Here is a 20,652-nt window from a genome sequence, read left to right on the forward strand (position 1 = left end):
TATTGTCGTTTTTAAAAATTCAAAATATAACATATACGAAAAAATCTAAATTTTATTTTTATAGCTAATTTGATTGTTTAATTTATTTTAATAATATAAAATTAAACAAAAAATGATGGAGGAGATATATATTGTTATCAAATCTTTATTATTAAACTCATTAATTGTCATATATATATTAGTCATTTATGGTAATTCCGTAGGTTTTATTTAAGGAAAGAAAATATCATATCATATCATTATATCATATAGTTTGACCAACTTATGTATCTAACAACATATAAAAATCGAATGTGGACCTACTTATTTTTCAATTGAATGTAATTGACTGCCTAATTGAGTGCCACCTATGCATTGGGGTCTCTTTTAATTAATACAAAATTGAAGTTACATATTTTCAAATGTTCCTCAATTAATATATAAGGGATTAAAAAGATCAAACTTAAACTGCTATCGAACCCAACGTAAAGTCCGAACTCTAATTGAAATACCACCAGACCACATTAAAGCAGTGTAACTATCCTACAAAATAACTAATATATATATATATATATTTATATTTATATATATACGAAAAATTCTAAAAATGTTCAAAATTAAATATCCGTTTAATACCTGAATCGGTCTGGACTCGACTTGACTCGAACTGACAAATTGTAATTATTCTAAGACTCGAAACTTTCGGACCCGATAAGACTCTAACCAAACTCAATCGGAGACCCGAATGCCGGCTCAAAAAAATTTAAGGCCGTCAGGAAAAAATATATATATATGGCCTTTTGGCAAAAAAAATAGTTAAAACCTAAATTTAATATAATTGTTTGTTATTTTATTATTTTGCATGAGAATTTTCAAAATAAATTTAGATTTTAAAAATATATAACGAAATTTAGCTAAATATTTAAATCTATTTTTGTTTATTAAATTTCTTTTAAAAATTGTAAAAGTAAAGAAATTTTTTTGGACCCTAAGGCCCTAGGCGGTTGTACTCCCCGCCTTATGCTATCTAAGCCGCCCTTAATGCCGTTAGAGAGATTTGGAATTTACACAGTTATTCTATAATACTAGATGATAATCTGCGCGGATGAGTTTTTTATACTAATGTTTGTTCATTAAATGGTTTAAACATTTTGCAACACAACAATTTTTATCGATTGTAAAATGACGAATACAAATGTTGGTCTCTTAAATGTATCACTCATTTTAATTATTTTTAAGACTTCATATGCCCAAAAAGAAATTAAGGTTTGCGGCTAACACAAATCACCAAAACCATATAGGTAACATCGATTAAAAAATAACGAAAGGAGATTAGGTTTTCTGCTCGATTTATTAACTATTGACTCTCCATACGTGATTTTATTTTCTGCCTCTATAAAATTATGCCTTTGTTCTCTTTTTGTTTCATTGATATGAGTTTTGTTTATTTTTTAGTTTTTTCTATGAATTCGGTGAATTACATAAATGTCAATTTAAAAAGATGGACATCTGTAAAATTTAATTCTACTTCGGATACATATCTAAGAATCAAATTTTTGAAGAAAATCACCGGTAAACTTTGTTCACAAGGTAGTGTCCAAATCTAATATATCAAGTTGTTATATAATATAAGTGCAGACTCTAAATAAATGTATGTCTAGTACATGGTCACCAATTCGGTCTAAAAATTATCTATTTATAGAACAATAAAATAAATTACTTATTTTATTAACCTACACTTTTGAAGTTTAGTTACTTAAGAATATACCAACAAAAGAAATATATAATACTTTACTTATAGTATATGTAAACTATGTATAACTAAGAATTGTTGGATTTATTAAATGATAAACCAGAAAACTTATAATAAATCGTTCAAATTTGTCATTCTTACAATTATAATAGCTAGATATTAGGAAGAACCAAATATTAGACGAATGATCAAATCTCTCATTCTTTGAACAAACTCAAAAAGAAATGATTAAAATCTTGCCATGATATTTCATTAAAAGTTTTTTTAGGAATAAATATCAAGACAAAATTATTTAATCTGAATAAAATAATATATATATATATATATATATGTATATAATGCTTCCAATATTAAAAATTACTCGGATTATCAGGATCAAATAACATATTAGAAACCACTTATTTAAAATATAATTTGTATACATAAAAGTATATACATTAGAATAAGTACATAGATCAAAACCAATACTTTTTGTTAATTTACAATCATGTTTTTTTTGTAACTAAATCAAAACAATCATTTTATTTAGCTTATATGGTATATAATTAAACTTTAGTGATATTTACATATATATATATATATGTATAATATATTTTAATATAAATATTTATTATTGATACTTCCTACTCAGATGATTTTAATATTATTTGTGTATTTAATGTAACAAAAATTTAACCCGTTAATCACAAAACTTTAAAGTGATATTTTTCAATACAAATTTTAAAATTAAAATAAGATCTCAATAATTTTTCATTACAAATTTTTAAAATTTAAAATCAACATATTTATATATTTTATATAATATATATATATATATATAATATAAGACTTCATATTCATACGATTTATGATCATTGTATCTTGATTGAACAAAAAAGTTAAACCATTGATCACAAAATTTTCAATATGAGATTTTCACCATTTTTAGTAATTTATTGTCGTTTTGAAAAATTCAAAATATAACATATAAAAATATCTAATTTTTTAATTAAATGCTTGATGTTATTGTTTAATTTTTTTTTAATGATATAAAATTAAAAAAAAAACATACAAAAATTGTTATCGTATATGTATTATTTATTCATAATAATTAATTGTCATATATATATGTTATTCACATAGATAATTTCGTAACTTTTTTTTAATAAAATGAAAAGTATTCTTTGGAACATTACTAATCAATTTTTTTTTCCGTCAACATTTCATTAAAATAGAAAAGGGCCCAGCCCTACAATATTACAAGATAAAGGCCCACGGCCCAATTACCAAAACCTACCAAACCCTTGACAATCCGGCCCACAGGCCCACAAACCCAAACCCCGACACTGCCCTAATCCAGGAACCCGTGTCGGCGAAACCTAATCACGTCTCGTCTCATCCCGGCGGTTACAGTCAGCGGCTCTCATCCGCCGCGCTTGTTACGGAGAGCGTCATCGGACTAACCGAGAGCTCATCCCAATCATCAACTCCACCTACTGGATATATCAAGCCCGAGACTCAAGCACTCTGCTTTCCTTCTCTTGTCGTCGTTGGAGAGCTTCATCGTCTACCGATAGCTCATCCCTTCTAATCCGAACAACCACCCTAACGACAAGAAACCACACCGCAAATTTCACCCAATCCAAACTAGAAAAGACAAAGAAAAAAAACCCCAAAAGAGAACGGAGACCTAAAACCGACAGCGTAGAGCTATGTGAGCCCTTACCCTCCGGAGCCAAAACCGGCGAAGACGGAGCAGAGAAAGCCTCTCCTTCCCGGGAACTAGAACCGGCGGCAGCGAAGCTGAAGAAGCCTCCACCTCCCGGAGAACAAACCACTGACACATGCAAGCCTCTCTTCTCACGCCGTTAGCCACCACGCGACCGCGTCTTCCCTCCACGCGAGGAAACCACCGTTGGATGATGGTTCCAATCCAGAGCTCCGACAAAGCGATCGGTGAGGCGCGACGAAGAAGAGGTTAAAAGAAACCTCTTTGAAAAAGAATAAGGGTTCCGGCGATGGCACGGACGCTCACGCGCCGGCCATACGCCGGAGAGAAATCTCAGATCTCCTTTCTCTCTCCTTTCTCTCTCCTTTCTCTCTCTAGCACTTCTACACTCATTACTAATCAATTTGATACTTAGTTTAATAAAAAATATAATATATATTTATGTGAATCAAATTATTTTTCTAATAATTCTAAGAATCATCCTAGATTTCTAATGATGACACGTGACTACCAAAATATGTTATAATGCTCTATGATTAATTTATAGGGGATAATATACCATTTGTATTTTAGTCTTGTATGTAGGTGTATCAATACATTTCCTTGTTAATATTGTAAGAGTATGAATGAGAATTATAATATTTTAACATGTTTTGGTTTTATTTCTGTAGTTTTGTTGGTTAATAGCCCTGTTCAGAAACTCGCTAGGCGTTACGCGTGCGGTTGATTCGGACCTAGCGAATTGATGGAAAATCGGAAAAAAATCGGAGAGTACGCGGAGATTTTTTTATAGGGCTTTATCGCGTGTATTGGTATATATATTACGTTTCGCAGACAAAAACAAAGTGTCATGATAGTGTAGCGGTTTGTTTAGTAGGGCATATGGCTAGCAAACATGCATTTGTATGCATTTTTGTGTTTATTTAATGAGGGGTAAAAGAGTAATTAGCTCTTCATCTTCTTCCTTCAACTCATTTCGCCTGCAACCCTAGCCGCCATAATTTTTTTCAACCTAATTCTTTGTTTATTTGGGTGATTTGTCTCGTTTTCACTTAGTTTTCGTGATTTTAGCAACAAAACGTAAGAAATTTAAGATTCAAGTGTCGATTTTGAAGTAAATTTCACCAAAAAAAATTTTCCCCGATTTTATGGCCGAGTAAGGTCAAAACGCCACGGTGCATCATCGTTGAGCGTTTATACGCCGCGTAATCGGTCACTCCGAGCGAGTTTTTGAACATGGGTTAATAGTTGTTTATTAACAATGAACAAGACTTATGAACCTTTAAATTCACATATCCTCTTATTACCAATCAAAATGTCACCTAGATTAATAATAAAATAAATTAATTTTATTTAAAAAAATTTGAAATAATTGAAAAAAAAATATAACGTCAATTTTGATGATGCTAACGCCACTAACTAAACCCTAAACTTTAAATCTATATCCTAAACCCTAAACTTTAAATTTATATCCTAAACCCTAAACTCTAAACTCAAATCCTGAACCCTAAACCCAAACTGTAAACCCTAAACACAAATCCTATATCCTAAACCCAAATCCTAAACCCTAAACCCAAACCGTAAATCCTAAACCTAAATCCTAAACCCTAAACCCAAACTGTAAACCCTAAACCCAAACCCTATATCCTAAACCCAAATCATAGACTATAAACTAAAACCATATAACCAAACCTAATCCATACACCCTAAACTCAAATCGTAAACCCTGAACCCAAATCCTATATCCTAAAGGTTTGGGTTAATGTTGATGTTTTTTTTTAGGGTTTAAGATTTGGGTTTAGAGTCTAGGTTTGGGTTTAGGATCTAGAGTTAGAATTTGAGTTTAAGGTCTAGGATTTGAATTTAAAGTTTACAGTTTGGGTTTAGGATTAGGGTTTAGAGTTTGGGTTTAGAATTTAGGGTTTAGATTTTAGATTTAAGGTTTAGGGTTTAGTTAGTGGTGTTAACGTCATTAAAATGAACGTCATTATTTTTTTCAATTATTTTAGAATTCTTTTAAAAAAATAATGTATTTTATTATTAATCTATGTGGCATTTTGATTGGTAATAAGGGAGGAGGTGAATTTAAATGTTCAAAACCTTAGAGTGAACAGTTTTGTTCATTAACAATGCCCACGTAACTTATTATTATTTTCTTCTCTTGAGAACACAACTTATTATTGTTGATAAGTATCTATATGATGGAAGAGTAATCAACATTATACTACATGAACCGAACAGGAGGAATACTCTGCTCGTTCTTAAAGAAATTCTCAGGATCGTACTTTGCTTTTACTTGCATCAATCTCTTCAAATTCCCCAAGAAATACTTGGTACCATAGATCTTAGCTTCATCCACGTCTGTCTCACCACTAGGATTGCTTCCAATATCAATATCTCTGTAATTAAAAAACGCCTCTCTCGGGTTACTTGAGACATACGGTTCCGCAACCTCATATAGCTCCCTCATCAGTCTAAGGGTAGTCTCTGTTTCGCTTGCGTCCAACCATGTCGCAGAGTATTGAACCTTGAACATGTTTCCTTTCCGATGAGGATACGCCGTGGCGTTGGCCGGAATCCTGTCCATCACTCCACCGTAAGTGTTCATTTGCATCCACACAGTGTGTTTGAATTCAAACATTTTTTTCCAGAGCTTCTCGAACCCTTCTTTAGGGATAGGTTTCTTGACGTAATCAGATTTGCTTTTGAAGAATCCTGGATTCGTAGGTCTTTCTAGAAGAACGCTCGGTGGTGTTCCTTCAGGGTAATCAGCCCAAAACAGCGTCGTTTCGAACCAGCTCATTTCGTGACAATCTTCACGTTTTAGCCCTAACCCAGGCAAGTTCTTGTTTAGTAACGCCATCAGCTTGTCGGCTCGACCCAAGAACTGAGCGTAGAACACAACCGCGATGGTTCTCTCGCCATGTTTTGTTCCGTTTACGACCTGAGGCCATGCTCTAATGAAAAGATCTTCAGGGAACTTGGTGGAGACAAGCTGCCACTTGTAGAGAACATCAGTGCCTCCTTGTTCCAATGTTTTGTTAACCCTAAACACTGTCATGATCTTTGGAACTTCCACGAGGTTAATTTTCCAAGAGAGGATAACTCCGAAGCTCGCACCCCCACCTCCACGAATAGCCCAAAAGAGATCTTCTCCCATGGTAGCTCGGTTCAAGAGCTTGCCGTTGACATCAACTAATAGAGCATCAACGACATGATCCACAGTGATTCCATATTTTCTTATGAGATTACCGTACCCTCCACCGCTTATGTGCCCTCCTGCTCCTACCGTAGGGCACACGCCAGCTGGGAACGCTAGCGTTTTGCTTGCGTCTTTGATCTTTACGTAGAGCTCTCCCAAGGTGGCACCAGCTTGAACCCAAGCTTTCTTGCGTGACACGTCAATGGTAATTGACCTAAGATTGTGCATATCAAGAATGACAAATGGAACAGAGGATATGTAAGAAAGGGCTTCGAGGTCATGACCGCCACTTCGGGTACGGAGTTGTATACCGTTGGTCTTTGCGCAGACCACGGTGGCTTGAACATGAGATACATGTTCTGCCACCACGATGGCTAGTAGGTTTTGGTTAGGGCTCGAGTACCTCTTGTTTTTCGTGTAGGACAAGTAAGAAGACAAGAAGGTGGTGGTGTTATCGGGGGTGAAGATGGCATCGGTGACTGGATTATTCGGACTAGTCCGATAGTGAAGGCATTCGATAAAGTTTGCAGAGTTCGGTTTTGCTATTGCTACTTCTAAAACCGAAACCAAAAGAACAAGACACAAAACAGAGATTGTATCCTTCATTTTTCTCTCTCGATAGATATGTCATATGTCTCTATTAGGATTTTAGCTTATAAAAAAAAATCTAGTGAGAAAAATAAATTTGAAATCGACTCTTGTGTCGTCATATCGGTTGACTTTGAATTTTCTTATTCTTTTGGTTAAAGACTTTGAAATTTCTTTTCTAAAATTTCTTTTCTAAACATTTATTACAGAGGAATAGTACTCATGAAAGGGATAGCAGGGATTGAGTCGCATCTGTCCAGCTTTATATTACATTTTATATACATCTAAACATGTATTGCAAATGTTAACAAGTGGAAGAAAGTTGAATACAGGGTCACTAATGGAAACGTAAACGTAAGATCTTCATCACTTGTATTATCTTATTGAAGAAAAATGATTATATATGGTTGATTTTTATGTAAAATATGTTTCTTGAATGCATTGTATTTGCTCTTCTTATCCAATACCTGTTTTTTTCTCCCTTTTTGAATTCAAGTTATAATACGTTACGTTTCTGTTGTTGTAAATTATAAAACGGTTTCAAGTCACTTGAAAAAGGCAGACTTTTCTAAATATAGCGGAAAAGTTGACTTTCTTTCCTCATTCATACGTAAAATTAACCAATGTTTTATGTCAAGTACAACTGTACAAGTAGAGCTTAGTAGGTATTACATTATGATTTATGTACATGTTACATATGTATAGATCTGTTTATACCTAATAAGTCACTGTAAGCTACTAAAGGTCTGTGTTTCAAAAAAAGCTACTAAAGGTCTGTAATAAGTTGCAAGAAATAGAGACATGGGAATATGGGATGCATACAAAGATAATCGGCCGTGTCTACGGATACGGTTGTTGATGAATCATAAAACTCACTCAGAAATATGGCCGTGTCTATGGGTACGGTTGTTGATGAATCATAAAACTCACTCAGAAATACGGTAAGCTAAAAAAAGAAAGACTAAACTATGATCAATTATGGAAAATATTTGTTTTATTGATGATTTGATAGCGAGTACATGGAGTGCTTGACAACAATAGAGTATGAATATCAAACAAGCATAATTTAGTTATGGAAGAATTCGGATCTCCTTTTCTTTGACTCCCTTTAATTTTATAGGGGTCCTTCGGATGGATTGTAATGTAACGATGGTGTGATCTTCGGCGTGGAACATCTTATATATTAAAACAGAAGTCACAACTTTAATTCATGTGTGATTTTTTTAAAAATAGACCCTCACTAGAAATCAGTTATCATTCATTTAGTACTAATAATATGGATTAATAATATATCATTCTTAATATAACATCGACTCCTAAAAATCCAGATTGGTTAACAAATTCACATTTATTCATGTGTGATATTTTTATTTGGATCATCATTTAAAATTTGTATTAAATGTATTTTCTTAATGCTAATATATAATATTTTAACTACTTAAATCATAATATAACTTGATATATTTTAATTTAAAATATAAATATATATATATATATATAGTTTTCTTAACAAATTTGTTAAAAAACATTATAACAATATCTTAATTATCAAAAATTATATATAAATATTTTCACTAATTTTTTAATTAGTAATGAAATTAATGTTATTATACATTAATATATATATATATATATACTCAGTTATTTTTTATAAAATGAAAAAATTATATCAAATTTTACTATTTTATAGGTATATCTATCATTTTAAAATAAAACATTTTATTTAACTAAATATGATAAAATTATTTTAAACTGATAAATTAATATAATATGTTGGTAGAATGGGTTAACATTAGTAAATTAGATAATTTATGTATAAAATTAACTTATCTTAAACTTTATATATATATAGTTATTATATTAAATGAATAAACATAAAAATATTGATAAAAAAATTTAGCGTTTTGAATTACGGATCAGGATCATAATAATTGAATAAAAAACAATTTTAAAATATATATAATAAAAATACCAAATATATATGATGATTTGAAATAATCAATTAACGTATAGCAGAAAAATTATCAAATTGTTATATTTAACATAATTATATACAAACATTTAAATATATAAGTAATTTTAAAAATATATTCTAATTATGTAAAATATATATATATAAACATGAAAATTAATATCCGCACGGTTGTGCGGGTCCAAATCTAGTCTAATCTATTAAAACAGAGTCCTATTTGAAATTACCTTGGCACATTTTTTTTGGACCTATTAAACATGTTGTGACTACATATTAAAAACATAATCCATATCTCTTTAATAGATTAGATGTATATGACTTTCATTAAAATTACAATTATCATCTAATTCTTAGACTATTAGACTGGATTAATGTCAACATACCACATATTGACAATTCTATGATTTAACCTAATTCATACACGATTTTTTTGAGATCAATTTCCAATTCATTCTTCTACAGTAAAAACAATTCATTGTAGGCGACCACTGTGTTTTTGCATATCATCATCATCTATCAACAATTGCGATTTGTTCTGTAGAGAGTAGAACTAGACAGCTTGGAGACGTCTTCTGAGTTTCTTGGTTTCCTAAGAATCCAGACCTTACTCTTCCTGATCTTAACTATGATTGCAACAGGTTGGAGTCATCGATAGCGTCGAGATTATACAGATTCATCACTAGAAGCATCACCCACTAATTACAACAATTCCCTTGAGTAGCTGGATCAGGCTGTGAACAAAGAGATGCTTCCACTGTCGTCAAGTTGTAGAATGCAATAAAGTTAAACGGTGGAGGTGTTTTGGTTTTTTGATCTTGGCTCTGTTGTGTTCGGTTTGTTGGTTTGTGTTTGGTTGGATCTCACATCTCAGAATAGGTAAATAGAAAAGTTACAGTCTTTTGATCAATCAAGTTGACCTAAAGAAGTTTAGTTGTTAAGGTAGTCGAGTTAGTTGAGAAATATGGTTTTGATAATCCGTTGTAGTGAGATTACCAGAAGGATTCTCCTTTAGAGTGGATTCGAAGTTTGATTAGTGATGAAAGCTGGTTTAGGAGGTGCTTAAGGCTGTTGAGTCTTGAGCTGAGAAAAAATATATATGATTGACAGTTTAAGGAAACCCAAGAAAAAAACGAGCTAAAGTTTTGGTTTTTTTCTTTGTTCTTGATGTTTCTCCAAGAAGCAATAGAGAATGAGTGTTTTTTTTGTGTGCTAGAGAATGAAAGTCATTAACTTTATTACTAATGTACAGTCATGTGCACCGCTTATTTTTGGAAGAACTTGCTGCTGTCAACGTGAGTTTGTAGTGTCTTTATATATCTTTCCAATTATTGTTCTGTGCTTAATGGTGTGTGTTGTAACATATTACAGCAAGTTTGTGAAAAAAAATTTGGCTCTCTAGAAGATTTGCTGAAAAAATAGGTGAAAGTACTGTTCAAGAAAGGTTCATGATGCCTATTAGTATTTAAAATTTTAGGATAGTAAGGAGTCTATCTCAGTATGGAAAACTTAAAAAAAAATTGAAAACCAATTTTGTTTGAACTCTTATATACAGCTTTGTAGTGGGTTGTTGCCCAAAGCTAGACATGAGCTCCTCAAGGATTGACAAGCAGGCTCTCTGTTTGAGCAAGCTCGCAAAAACATATGCAGTTCCAGATACAACGGCCTACTGCTTAAAAGTTTCTCGCAGATTGTTTCATATGGGAAGTTTTTTCAACAAAAAGGATCTACAGAAAGTCATGCATGCAACAGATCAGTAGGCTCAAAAGATTAAAGTAATTGTAAATCATTTGTTAATAACATATGTACTAGGTGTTTTGCCCGCCCTTGCGGGCTTAATAATTTTATAAAATTTTGTAAAGAAATATATTATCAATTCAAAAAAATTTGAATAAGTTATTTTCATGCTTTTTAAATATTTAATAATTAATTTAATATTAAATTTTCTATATACGCTAAAGTTTTTTATTTTAATAAAATATCTATTATTATGTAAAATAATACTCAAAACATTTATAAATACATAAAAATATACATAAAACTATATACATGAATTTACATTTATTTTAATATAATATAGTAAAAGATAGAAGATTTATGAGGTTTTAACGTTAAAACCCCTCAACTAATTTTTTTTTTTATATTGTCATGTAATAAAAATTATCTAAAATTATTTTTTGAATAATATTAAGTTATATTTTTTCTGTGTGTTTTTAGTTTTAAATTTTTAGTATTTAAATTTTTTTTATTAAAATATGTTTTCGGATAACAACAAAAAAATATAGGAATTATCCTTTATTTTAAAATATATCTTTCAGATTTCAGATAAGTTTTTTTATTATTAAAAATAATTTATCTAACTAAATAATTTTAAATTCGTTTTTATGTTTTAGTTAATTTATAGATTTTATTCATTAAGAGTATAAACGATATTAACCACTCTAACTTTTAACGTGAGAGCTCGATTCCAAAAATTTACTTCGCAAATAATAGGAGAGATAGGTGAGTTACAGGACCCCGCTGTTCATTTGGATTGAATACGGATCAACAAAATTTACAAATATAAAATGTGAGTTTATCTTCAAAAGTCTATAAAAAACTAATATTTATGTATTCAAAATATTATTAAATTATATATATGAAAAAACTATTGTTTCTATGATAAAACATTGTAAGATATTAAACAAATATGTAAGAATATTTTTTTTTTGTAAACTATATGTAAGAATATTTTCAAAAACATGTATAGTATTAACTTATACATATCTCTTATAAATTTGTCTGATAAAAAACATTTGACACAAAAATGGTGTACAAAAAAGTTCAAAATGATACAAACCAAAATAACAAAATCTAAACCAAACCTAAATTCATAAATAACTGAGCAATTACTATATTTCTTGAACCAAAAATCAAAATCCATAACCGAACCGGTGCCAAATCGAAAATAAAACAAATAATTTCTACACAAACTGAATTTTATAAAATATCATTAGATCATAAAAAAGTTATTTAAAAACATAAACTATAAATATAAACACTTTCGCGTAACCGCGCGGGTCATAATCTAGTATGTTTTTATAATAGCGTTATTGATAGACTCTTCAAACCCAGGGTGGGCCTTAACTCTCATGGGCCCATGGTTTTTCTTCGAGCCTTATCGATGCAGGCTTTATTGCATTTGGATTGAGATCTCGGACGGGGTTAGCAGGGTGAAAACCGGTTCCAACAGTTGTAATTATTTTACGAAACTAGCTAATGCTCTAACCCGACATACGCTCAGATCCGAAGGAGATGGGCATTTTTTTCGGACCGGTGGTTTGAGTTTGGGTAAATGATGAATGATGATCGCTTGTTTATTTATAGTGGTAAGTATATATAATTTCAAATCGAACTGTAATACAAAAGCTGGAATAGCTCAGTTGGTTAGAGCGTGTGGCTGTTAACCACAAGGTCGGAGGTTCGACCCCTCCTTCTAGCGGTTCACTTTTAGTGATAATAATTTCCCAAGTTTTCATTCTGCCTAGACACACAACTCTAATTTTCTACAATCTTTTTGGAGTTACTTAAAATCTTATACGAACAAAGAAGTTAACGAATATAATACAAAACAATCACATATATACATTGTTTTCCACACTATCTTCTTTGGTCAAACCGATGAAACTCTTTAAAGTCACCGCGTCTCTCTTTTCCCAGCTGAGGCCATGAGAAGCGCTACAGCTACAGCGAACATGACCAGCATTCCAACAAGCAAAGCGTATGTTCTCGGAGACGATCTCCTATACTCTCCAAACAGATATATCCCCCAAAATGTCGACACCAAAGGAAGTGCCTACTCATCATCATCATCATTCAATAAATCAAGCCAATGATACCAACTTCCTAGTTACAAGTTCTGAGTGTGTTACCTGAACAGCATCTGCAGCTGCATATCCAGCAGCTTGACCACCCATAAACTGAAGACCATTACCAAACCCACAAATCAATCCAGCCAACAGAGCCCAACCTCTTCCGTTCCAGTCATTTAGGTAACCCTTAAAAGAAGATCTTGGTGAATCTAGTACAGGTTTGTACAAGAAAGTCACGTTGAGAGCGACGGCGACTACGAAGCAGGAGAGTGAGAAGTAGAAGAAAGCTGTGTAGACAATAAGCTTGGGAACGCCTGGTTCTAGAGTGCGCCATTGATCGTTTGTTGCAAGGTTGAATAGTGGCGAGAAGAGTGAGAAACAAAGGCCAGCGAAGAAGGTTATTGATAGACCAACAACCATGCTCTTTCCAAGCACCTGAATCCAATAGAGAAATTGCATTTGCTGTTGTTCCCCTCCAAAACTCACGAGAAAACACACATAAAACTCAATGGAAAGAGAGGCTAACTAACTTTGATTGCTCTTTTGTTCTCAAGCGCAATAAGAAACGCTGCGGTTCCTTCTTTTACATTCTCCATCTCCTCCTCTTCGCCTCCAAATAGTCTCTGACACTCTTCTTGGCTCACTGAGAGTTTTCCAAGTTTGGCTTCTACATCAGAAGAGTTTGAAGAGTGGACAGCAGAGCCAAGACAAACAGCTACCAAGAAGCATGCGACACCAGAGAAAAGAACATCTGCTCGGTTTAACTTGTTGTCAAGAAAGTAATTGACACTCGTGCCTATAACAACTGTGATGCTAGCGGATGTGACTTCTGTAACAGACAGACCAACAAAAGCTAAAGCATACTGAGTAGCTAAGTTCCCTATACTTAATCCAACTCCACCCGCCAATGCAAACAACACCGAGGGCCAGTTCTCTTGAATCTGTAGATACACATATAGTCAAACCAATCTGAACATAGTACCACCAGAGAAAAGAAAGAAAGAGTTGTCATTAACCTGAGTGAGTTGGGTTATGAAACTTGGTGCCTCTTCTGGTGTACTCTCGCCTATTTGACCAAAGACAAAGGCTATGAAGATAGCAGCGAAGAAGTTAGTGATGGAGTAATCGAGATAAGTGTGTTGTGGGAGACGGCCACGTCGTTCAAGAAGAGCCAACAGAGCAGGCCAAGTGCCTAAGCAGAGGAGAGAAAGCGTGATGCATGCTATTGCTCCTCCTTTGCTCTCCACCACATATACTCCCAATTCGCCAGCAGACACCATGATCATCATCGTCCAGACCAAACAATAAACTTCCTGTTTCTTGATTGAAAACTACAGATATTTAAATTTACCAAACCCAGAAAAAAGGTTGCAACTTTAGAAAGATGGGTGTCTGATTCTTTGACATCGATAACGTATCAAAATAACAATATTTTGAAGAAGAATCCAGAGATGAAAGTTTTCACCTTTCTATAGATGAAAGAAAGAGGTCAACGGAGAGCTTAGATGGAATGATGAATTCGAAGAAGCGCAACACTTTTGTTAAGAACTATGTTTTCTTACTCTGTTCTGATACGACACCATAAGAGAGACGGAATCTTTTATTTCTTTTTTTTTTTTTAAACTAAAGAGCGAGAGAATCTTTCAAAACCATCCACCATATGAAGGACACTTTCGTGACCTCCACTCCGTTGAACAAGTGGAAAACTGATAGAGATTGAATTATTATTTTAATGATCTAAACAAAATTTAAAACATTTTCAAGCATTTTTCATAAACAGAGAAAAATGAAAAATATGTGTTTTAGTTTATGTTTATTTGGTTTTGAGAAATGTGTTGAATCACCGTATCCCAAAACTGTGCAACTTATGGGTGTGAGCTCGACAGTCACATGTTGCTTGTGATTTGGTTTTGAGATGTACAATCCCACTTGATCTACACTGGTCCCATCCGCTATACCATTATTCAGATTCTAATAAATTTTGTTTCCTTCCCCAGTGGGAGATATTTTGCAAGGCCAGCCAAAGAAAAAGAAGTGAATCTTCGATTATACTAGTATGAATACAGTTTCGTAACTCATAACTCTTCAGTCCATTAAAAGAGTAAAAGTATAAATTGTTCACACTTGATTTTAAACAAAAACAATAAGCATTTTTATGAACAGATAAACTGATAAGAAAGTTTAGTTTATCATTCATTGAAAGTAGAAATGGACGCGATTAGAATACAAATAAAGGAGCATCTCTCTTTTTTTTTTTTTTTTTTTTTTCATATTTTTGACTATATAAAAAGAACAAAAGAAAAGCTTTTTATTAGTTTCTAACTTTATGGCTCCGACTGGTGACATGTAGTATAAGAATTGAATTCCAGTATGATTTGTAATTCGATATAACTTGCAGTAAAAAGTATGTGATAAAAACTGTAAGTTTATGTGATAAGTTTTGCAGTAAAAATAAAAGCTATTATTTTATTAAAACTTATGACTGGTAACATTTTTGATGTATAAGTTGTAGTATGAGTTCTGAATAAAAGAATTGAATATATAAATTGATAAATATAATTTTTATTAATTTTTTATGGATAATTATTTTTGTGTTAATTGAAAACTTCTAATGGTTATTAAATTAGTGATCAATACATACAAATATAATTTTAAATACCTATAAAAGTATGTATTTTAGTTCAAAATATTTTAATATTTATAATTTAGATCGCATGCAGCAATTAAAATATCATTGGAACTTCAGTATAGCTTCATTTATTAAAAAAAAATTAAGATGACCACACATTTTTGTAAAGTAGCTAAAACTTATAGAATCAAATGTCTGAAACTAATTTAGCCATACTAAAAAATATATAAATAAAAAATACGGGCAGTGGTGGATCGGTGAAACAAAAAAAGGCGGGCTGTATATTAATGGGCCGGGCTGGATCTAAACCCGTTTCTAACACTCCTGAAAGTGACATCACTTTTGTCGAATAATTTCTGAAAATACCACTACTGTCCACGGGGGGAAGAGATCGTCACGACCGAACTCAATCTGAAACTGAGAAAACCCTAAAACAGATAAACCCCTTTTGACCCAACTCTCAACTCCAACACCAACTAGATCCCCTTCCGACAATGTCTTCTCATCTCTTTTTCCGGTCCCGAATCTCTCTCCTCCGAACCCTCAAACCCAATCACCACGCCGCCACCAGAACCATTTCCGGTACACCGTTCCTTTCCCAAGATCCCCAGCTCGCAACCGAATCAACCGATCACGAATCCACCACGCTCCCTCCGAATCCAGCAACGGGAAGCCCTCTCTACCAGGAGAACTGGCGGAGTCCGATCCCGAACTCCCCCTCCTTCAGCCAGTCACTAGTCCCCATGGGATTCCTAAACCAAGCCCCCGCCGCCCGCATCAGGGCCCTCTCCGAGACCCTCGACATGATCTCGCTTCTCAACATGTTCGCGGACTGGACCGCGTCGCAGCGCTGGTCCGACATGAAGCAGCTATTCGAGTTCTGGGTCCGGTCGCTCGACAAGAACGGGAAGCCGAACAAGCCGGATGTCAACCTTTACAATCATTACCTTAGGGCTAACTTGATGATGGGCGCTTCCCCTAGTGACATGCTCGATCTGGTTGCCATGATGGATGATTTCTCCGTGGCGCCTAATACGGCGTCGTATAATCTTGTCTTGAAGGCTATGCACCAGGCGAAAGAGACTGAGGTTGCCGAGAAGCTGCTTAACCGGTTAGATCCAACTTAATTCTTTTTTTTGTTTTTGCTCTACAATGATGCCTACATTGCTGCTAAATCACTGTTCAATGAGTAATGGTTATCAACTAGTGCAAAAAGCTTTGAAATTTACGTAATAATTTGTGTTTTTTTCAGTGTTCTAAAAATTGGTCTAGGCCAAATCAGTAGTAGCCGAAACAATTTTCTTAGAATCCAATTTTAAGAGTTTCAGATCGGTTTTAGTCGTCCTAGATCGGTTACAATCAGTCTAAGTCTAAGTTGGCCTAATTCTATCTAAATTGGTGTAAATCAGTTAAATCAAGTAACAATGTTAGTGTACACGTTTGTCAAATTTCGTTTTTTTATGTACCTAACTTTTATAACTCATCAAATTAGTTCTGTAATTAAATCTAAAAAGTTTTTAAAAAAATCTAGTATAAATATATGATAAATAAAAAATAATTCCTTAATGTTTAGTTCCTGCCTATGCCATGAATAATCCGTTTAGTAGCTAGGCTTATATAAATTTAAATCGTTTAGTAACCGCCTAGCCATTTATTGAAATATTGTTTTTTTTTTATGTACCATCAGGATGCTGATATCAGGGAAGGATGAATCTCGTCCGGATGATGAATCATATGATTTGGTTATTGGAATGATGTTTTCCAACGGGGAGAATGACAAAGCCATGCAGCTTCTGGACATCGCGCTAAAATCTGGTTACATGTTGTCCACAACTGTTTTTAGCGAGTGTGTGCGTAGCTGTGTAGCCAAAGGTAGGACAGATACACTTGTCTCCATCATCGAGAGGTGTAAGGTACTTACTTACTGACTACTTCTTCTTAGTTTGATGACATTCAAAGCTTTTTGCCTCATTTTTTGTTTTTTTTTGTTTTTATAGTCTCTTGATCGGAACAAGTCCCTATGCCCTAGCTGGATACTCTGTACATACATGGCGGAAGTAGCAACTCAAGAGGATAACGGCAAACTAGCATTCTACGCGTTTGAGTTCATGTACAATTGGATCAACAGGGGAGAAATGGCTAGGCCCTCGGTTTTACTCTCTGTTGATGAAGGTTTGGTGGTATCAGCTCTCGCAACCGCTGCTAGGACTTGTAATCCGACTTTAATAGATGGATCGTGGATGATTCTGAAACGGAGCCTGCGTGGGAAAAAGGCAGCCAACCCTGCTACTTATGTTGCCAAGATAAATGCTTATGCGTCGTTGGGGAATCTGCAGAAAGCTTTCGTTGCACTTCATGAGTTCGAAAACGCATACAAGGACGCTGAAAAAGAAGTTAAGGAGGAGATGCTTTCACCTTTTACATCGTTGTACCCTCTGGTTGTGGCTTGTTCTAAGAAAGGTTTTGAGACATTGGATGAGGTATACTTCCAGCTGGAGACATTGAGTAAAGGTGATACTCCGTATAAGTCTGTTGCTGCTCTAAACTGTATAGTTCTTGGCTGCGCAAACACATGGGATCTGGATCGTGCTTACCAGACTTTTGATGCAATAAGTGCTTCTTTTGGCCTGACTCCTAATATTGATTCGTATAATGCTTTAATATATGCATTTGGAAAGGTCAAGAAGGTGCTGTTTCCATGTCTCTCTCTCTCTCTCTCTCTCTCTCTCTCTCTCTCTCTCTCTCTCTCTCTCTCTCTCTCTCTTTCTCTTTAGTTATTTTTATTTCCAACGAGGCCTAAAGACTCTGAGCTGGTTTGCTTTTGCAGACTCCTGAGGCTACAAGAGTATACTCTCATCTGGTTGGGGAAGGTGTTAAGCCTGATGCCCGGACGTTTTCATTGCTGGTTGATGCTCATCTTGTTAACCGGGATCCCAAATCAGCGCTGACCGTCATCGATGACATGGTAAAACCAGAACCGCTATGAGAGAAGGATGTGTGTTGTTTAACATGGCTAGGAGAAACTAATACATGCTTTTTGATTTTAACAGATCAAAGCTGGATTTGAACCTTCCAAGGAGACACTGAAGAAGCTGAGAAGGCGATGTATCAGGGAACTAGACAACGAAAACGATGAGAAGGTGGAGTCATTGGCCAAGAAGTTTCAAATAAGGATGGGATCAGAGAACCGGAGGAACATGCTTTTCAACATGGATTACTCCAGGGTTCGCGCATAATGAAGGCTAAATGTAATAATGAATCCTCAGTTTATTGTTACAGAGGGAATCATCTAATTGTGACCATCTCATCAAGTGTGTTTGGTTGTTGCAGAAGCTCTTGTTGAGGAAGGAGGGAGGTATGAGAATCTCAGGCTCATCGAATCTTTGAAGCTATGGACCGTTGCTCCATGTTTCATTGCTGTCAGTTGCTTTATTTATAATCGTTTGAGTCCTTAAATCTGATTTTTTTTTTTTTCCATTACATAGCTCGTTGTTTTAGGATCAGTGGATCACTAGCCTCTCTGGCAGATGTTTTCATGCAGCATTGACCAATAAATGTCAAAACTTTTTGGAAGATTCCTATTTTTTTTAATCTTTATAAAAGCCTTTGTTTTTTGGTGTTCAAATAGTCTCATGCACATGATGTTATGTCTCACATTTTTTTTCGATTAATAAGTTATCCACAATACGGTAACCACTACCAAGCCTGCGCTTTTTGAACTTGTAATTCTTGAATAATGTACTGGTATGCTAAACCGGAGACAGGGCCTTGAGAATTGGCCGGCCCAGTTCAGAGGCCAGGTGGGTTCTTGAGAGGCTTCTGTCTGAGAACATTTCATCTCATTTCTTTTGAGATCAAAGACACGAAACCCTAAACTGATTGAAGAAAGAGAAGGCAACACAAAGATGGGTGGAAGAAATGACGAAGTTGGTGGAGATAAAGACAAAGAGGAAGAGCAAGATGACATGTCTGTACACTCTCCGTGTAAAGCCTTACCATCCTCCGCTTCTTCTCTCTCCAAGGTTTCTTTCTCTCTCTCTCTCTATCTGCTATTTACTCCTTTTGTTCTGTGATGTTAAAGGTTCCTCTGTTTCTTGTGTTGTGTCTCAGGAGCAGTCACAGGTTGAATTGGAGCTCACGTTATTAGAAGCTCTTGAAATCTATCCTCCCGTTAAACTCCGAGGCAAGTTCTCTCTCAGAAACCAAATCTTGTTCCTTGTATTGAGTCGTTGACACTGATCAGTTATATGGTGTGGTGTGCAGGCATACATCGCCACTTTGTTCTTTATGGTCTTATGGAATATCTCGGCAGAAGGTTTGTCTAACATTTGTGTACTTCTTTCCCTGAGCTCTACTAGTTCCTATTGATTTTGTCTGAACCTTAAACAAGTCTTTTTCTATCATCCGTAGCTTTGACCGACAGTTCACAGCGGATGAGGTTCTGCAGCTACTGGATCGTTTCTATAACATTGAGATGCTGGTGAGTAGTAATTACACCAATCATTGACTATTTATGATGTTACATAGCTTTAGGTTCGAAGTTTGCTTAATGCTTCTATAGTCACATCATGTCCTGCTTTAGAATTGTTATGATGGTTTAATCTGTTACGTATGTATTTTATCAGAAATCAGATGATGAGGAGATTGACATTCTTAACCACGAGGAAGACTTTACCTTGCCGCCGAGTTACTTTGATAAGGAAGAACAATAAAAGAAGAAGAAGAAGAAGAAGTGGTCTTTGCTTCCTTTTCACGCCTCTTTTTGTATATGGTTTGTTAGGTTTGTCCCCAGCTCTTATGATAAGTCCTATTGTATAGTATGCAGTATTAATATAGAACCATCAGATGCACTACTGATCTTTTTACTCTGTCAAAGAGTTTAATCCTTTTTGTTCTCTCTTCATGATGACATTTAGAGCCTCGGTTGTGTTTGTTTTTTTTGTTTGGAATGTTTACAGTTGATTGGTCTGTAT

At 34.3% G+C, this 20,652-nt stretch overlaps 4 protein-coding genes and 1 non-coding gene across 7 annotated transcripts; 3 read left to right on the forward strand and 2 right to left on the reverse strand.

Annotated features, from left to right (window-relative positions):
- Nucleotides 1-5,522: 5,522 nt before the first annotated feature.
- Nucleotides 5,523-8,673, reverse strand: LOC103840613 (berberine bridge enzyme-like 7). Its single transcript, XM_009117111.3, has one exon. The coding sequence runs from the start codon at nucleotides 7,246-7,248 to the stop codon at nucleotides 5,665-5,667; it is 1,584 nt and encodes a 527-aa protein (XP_009115359.1). The 5' UTR covers nucleotides 7,249-8,673; the 3' UTR covers nucleotides 5,523-5,664.
- A 3,933-nt stretch (nucleotides 8,674-12,606) lies between these two features.
- Nucleotides 12,607-12,680, forward strand: TRNAN-GUU. Its single transcript has one exon. It is a non-coding gene; the product is annotated as a tRNA-Asn (tRNA).
- A 14-nt stretch (nucleotides 12,681-12,694) lies between these two features.
- On the reverse strand, nucleotides 12,695-15,345 carry LOC103840615 (ureide permease 5). Of its 3 annotated transcripts, none has more exons than XM_009117115.3 (5): nucleotides 14,516-15,345; nucleotides 14,067-14,369; nucleotides 13,581-13,991; nucleotides 13,111-13,485; nucleotides 12,695-13,034 (listed from the first exon to the last, which is right to left on the reverse strand). In XM_009117115.3, exons 2-5 carry the CDS (start codon nucleotides 14,337-14,339, stop codon nucleotides 12,876-12,878), a joined length of 1,218 nt encoding a protein of 405 aa, XP_009115363.1. In that variant the 5' UTR covers nucleotides 14,340-14,369; nucleotides 14,516-15,345; the 3' UTR covers nucleotides 12,695-12,875. The 3 variants fall into 3 exon arrangements, with proteins under 3 accessions (XP_009115363.1, XP_009115362.1, XP_009115361.1); XM_009117114.3 differs by having other exon boundaries at nucleotides 14,067-14,363; nucleotides 14,516-15,333; XM_009117113.3 differs by having other exon boundaries at nucleotides 14,067-14,381; nucleotides 14,516-15,292.
- A 687-nt stretch (nucleotides 15,346-16,032) lies between these two features.
- On the forward strand, nucleotides 16,033-19,281 carry LOC103840616 (pentatricopeptide repeat-containing protein At1g26460, mitochondrial). Its single transcript, XM_009117116.3, has 6 exons — nucleotides 16,033-16,790; nucleotides 17,367-17,592; nucleotides 17,677-18,366; nucleotides 18,507-18,644; nucleotides 18,730-18,927; nucleotides 19,010-19,281. Exons 1-5 carry the CDS (start codon nucleotides 16,174-16,176, stop codon nucleotides 18,913-18,915), a joined length of 1,857 nt encoding a protein of 618 aa, XP_009115364.1. The 5' UTR covers nucleotides 16,033-16,173; the 3' UTR covers nucleotides 18,916-18,927; nucleotides 19,010-19,281.
- Nucleotides 19,282-19,355: 74 nt separating this feature from the next.
- LOC103840617 lies at nucleotides 19,356-20,651 on the forward strand. The gene is made up of 5 exons (XM_009117117.3): nucleotides 19,356-19,701; nucleotides 19,790-19,862; nucleotides 19,943-19,994; nucleotides 20,090-20,159; nucleotides 20,305-20,651. The coding sequence occupies exons 1-5, from the start codon at nucleotides 19,585-19,587 to the stop codon at nucleotides 20,389-20,391; spliced, it is 399 nt and encodes a 132-aa protein (XP_009115365.1). The 5' UTR covers nucleotides 19,356-19,584; the 3' UTR covers nucleotides 20,392-20,651.
- The last annotated feature ends 1 nt before the right edge of the window (nucleotide 20,652 follows it).

The sequence above is a fragment of the Brassica rapa genome, chromosome A09, assembly GCF_000309985.2.
Source record: "Brassica rapa cultivar Chiifu-401-42 chromosome A09, CAAS_Brap_v3.01, whole genome shotgun sequence".
NCBI classification, from domain to species: Eukaryota; Viridiplantae; Streptophyta; class Magnoliopsida; order Brassicales; family Brassicaceae; genus Brassica; species Brassica rapa.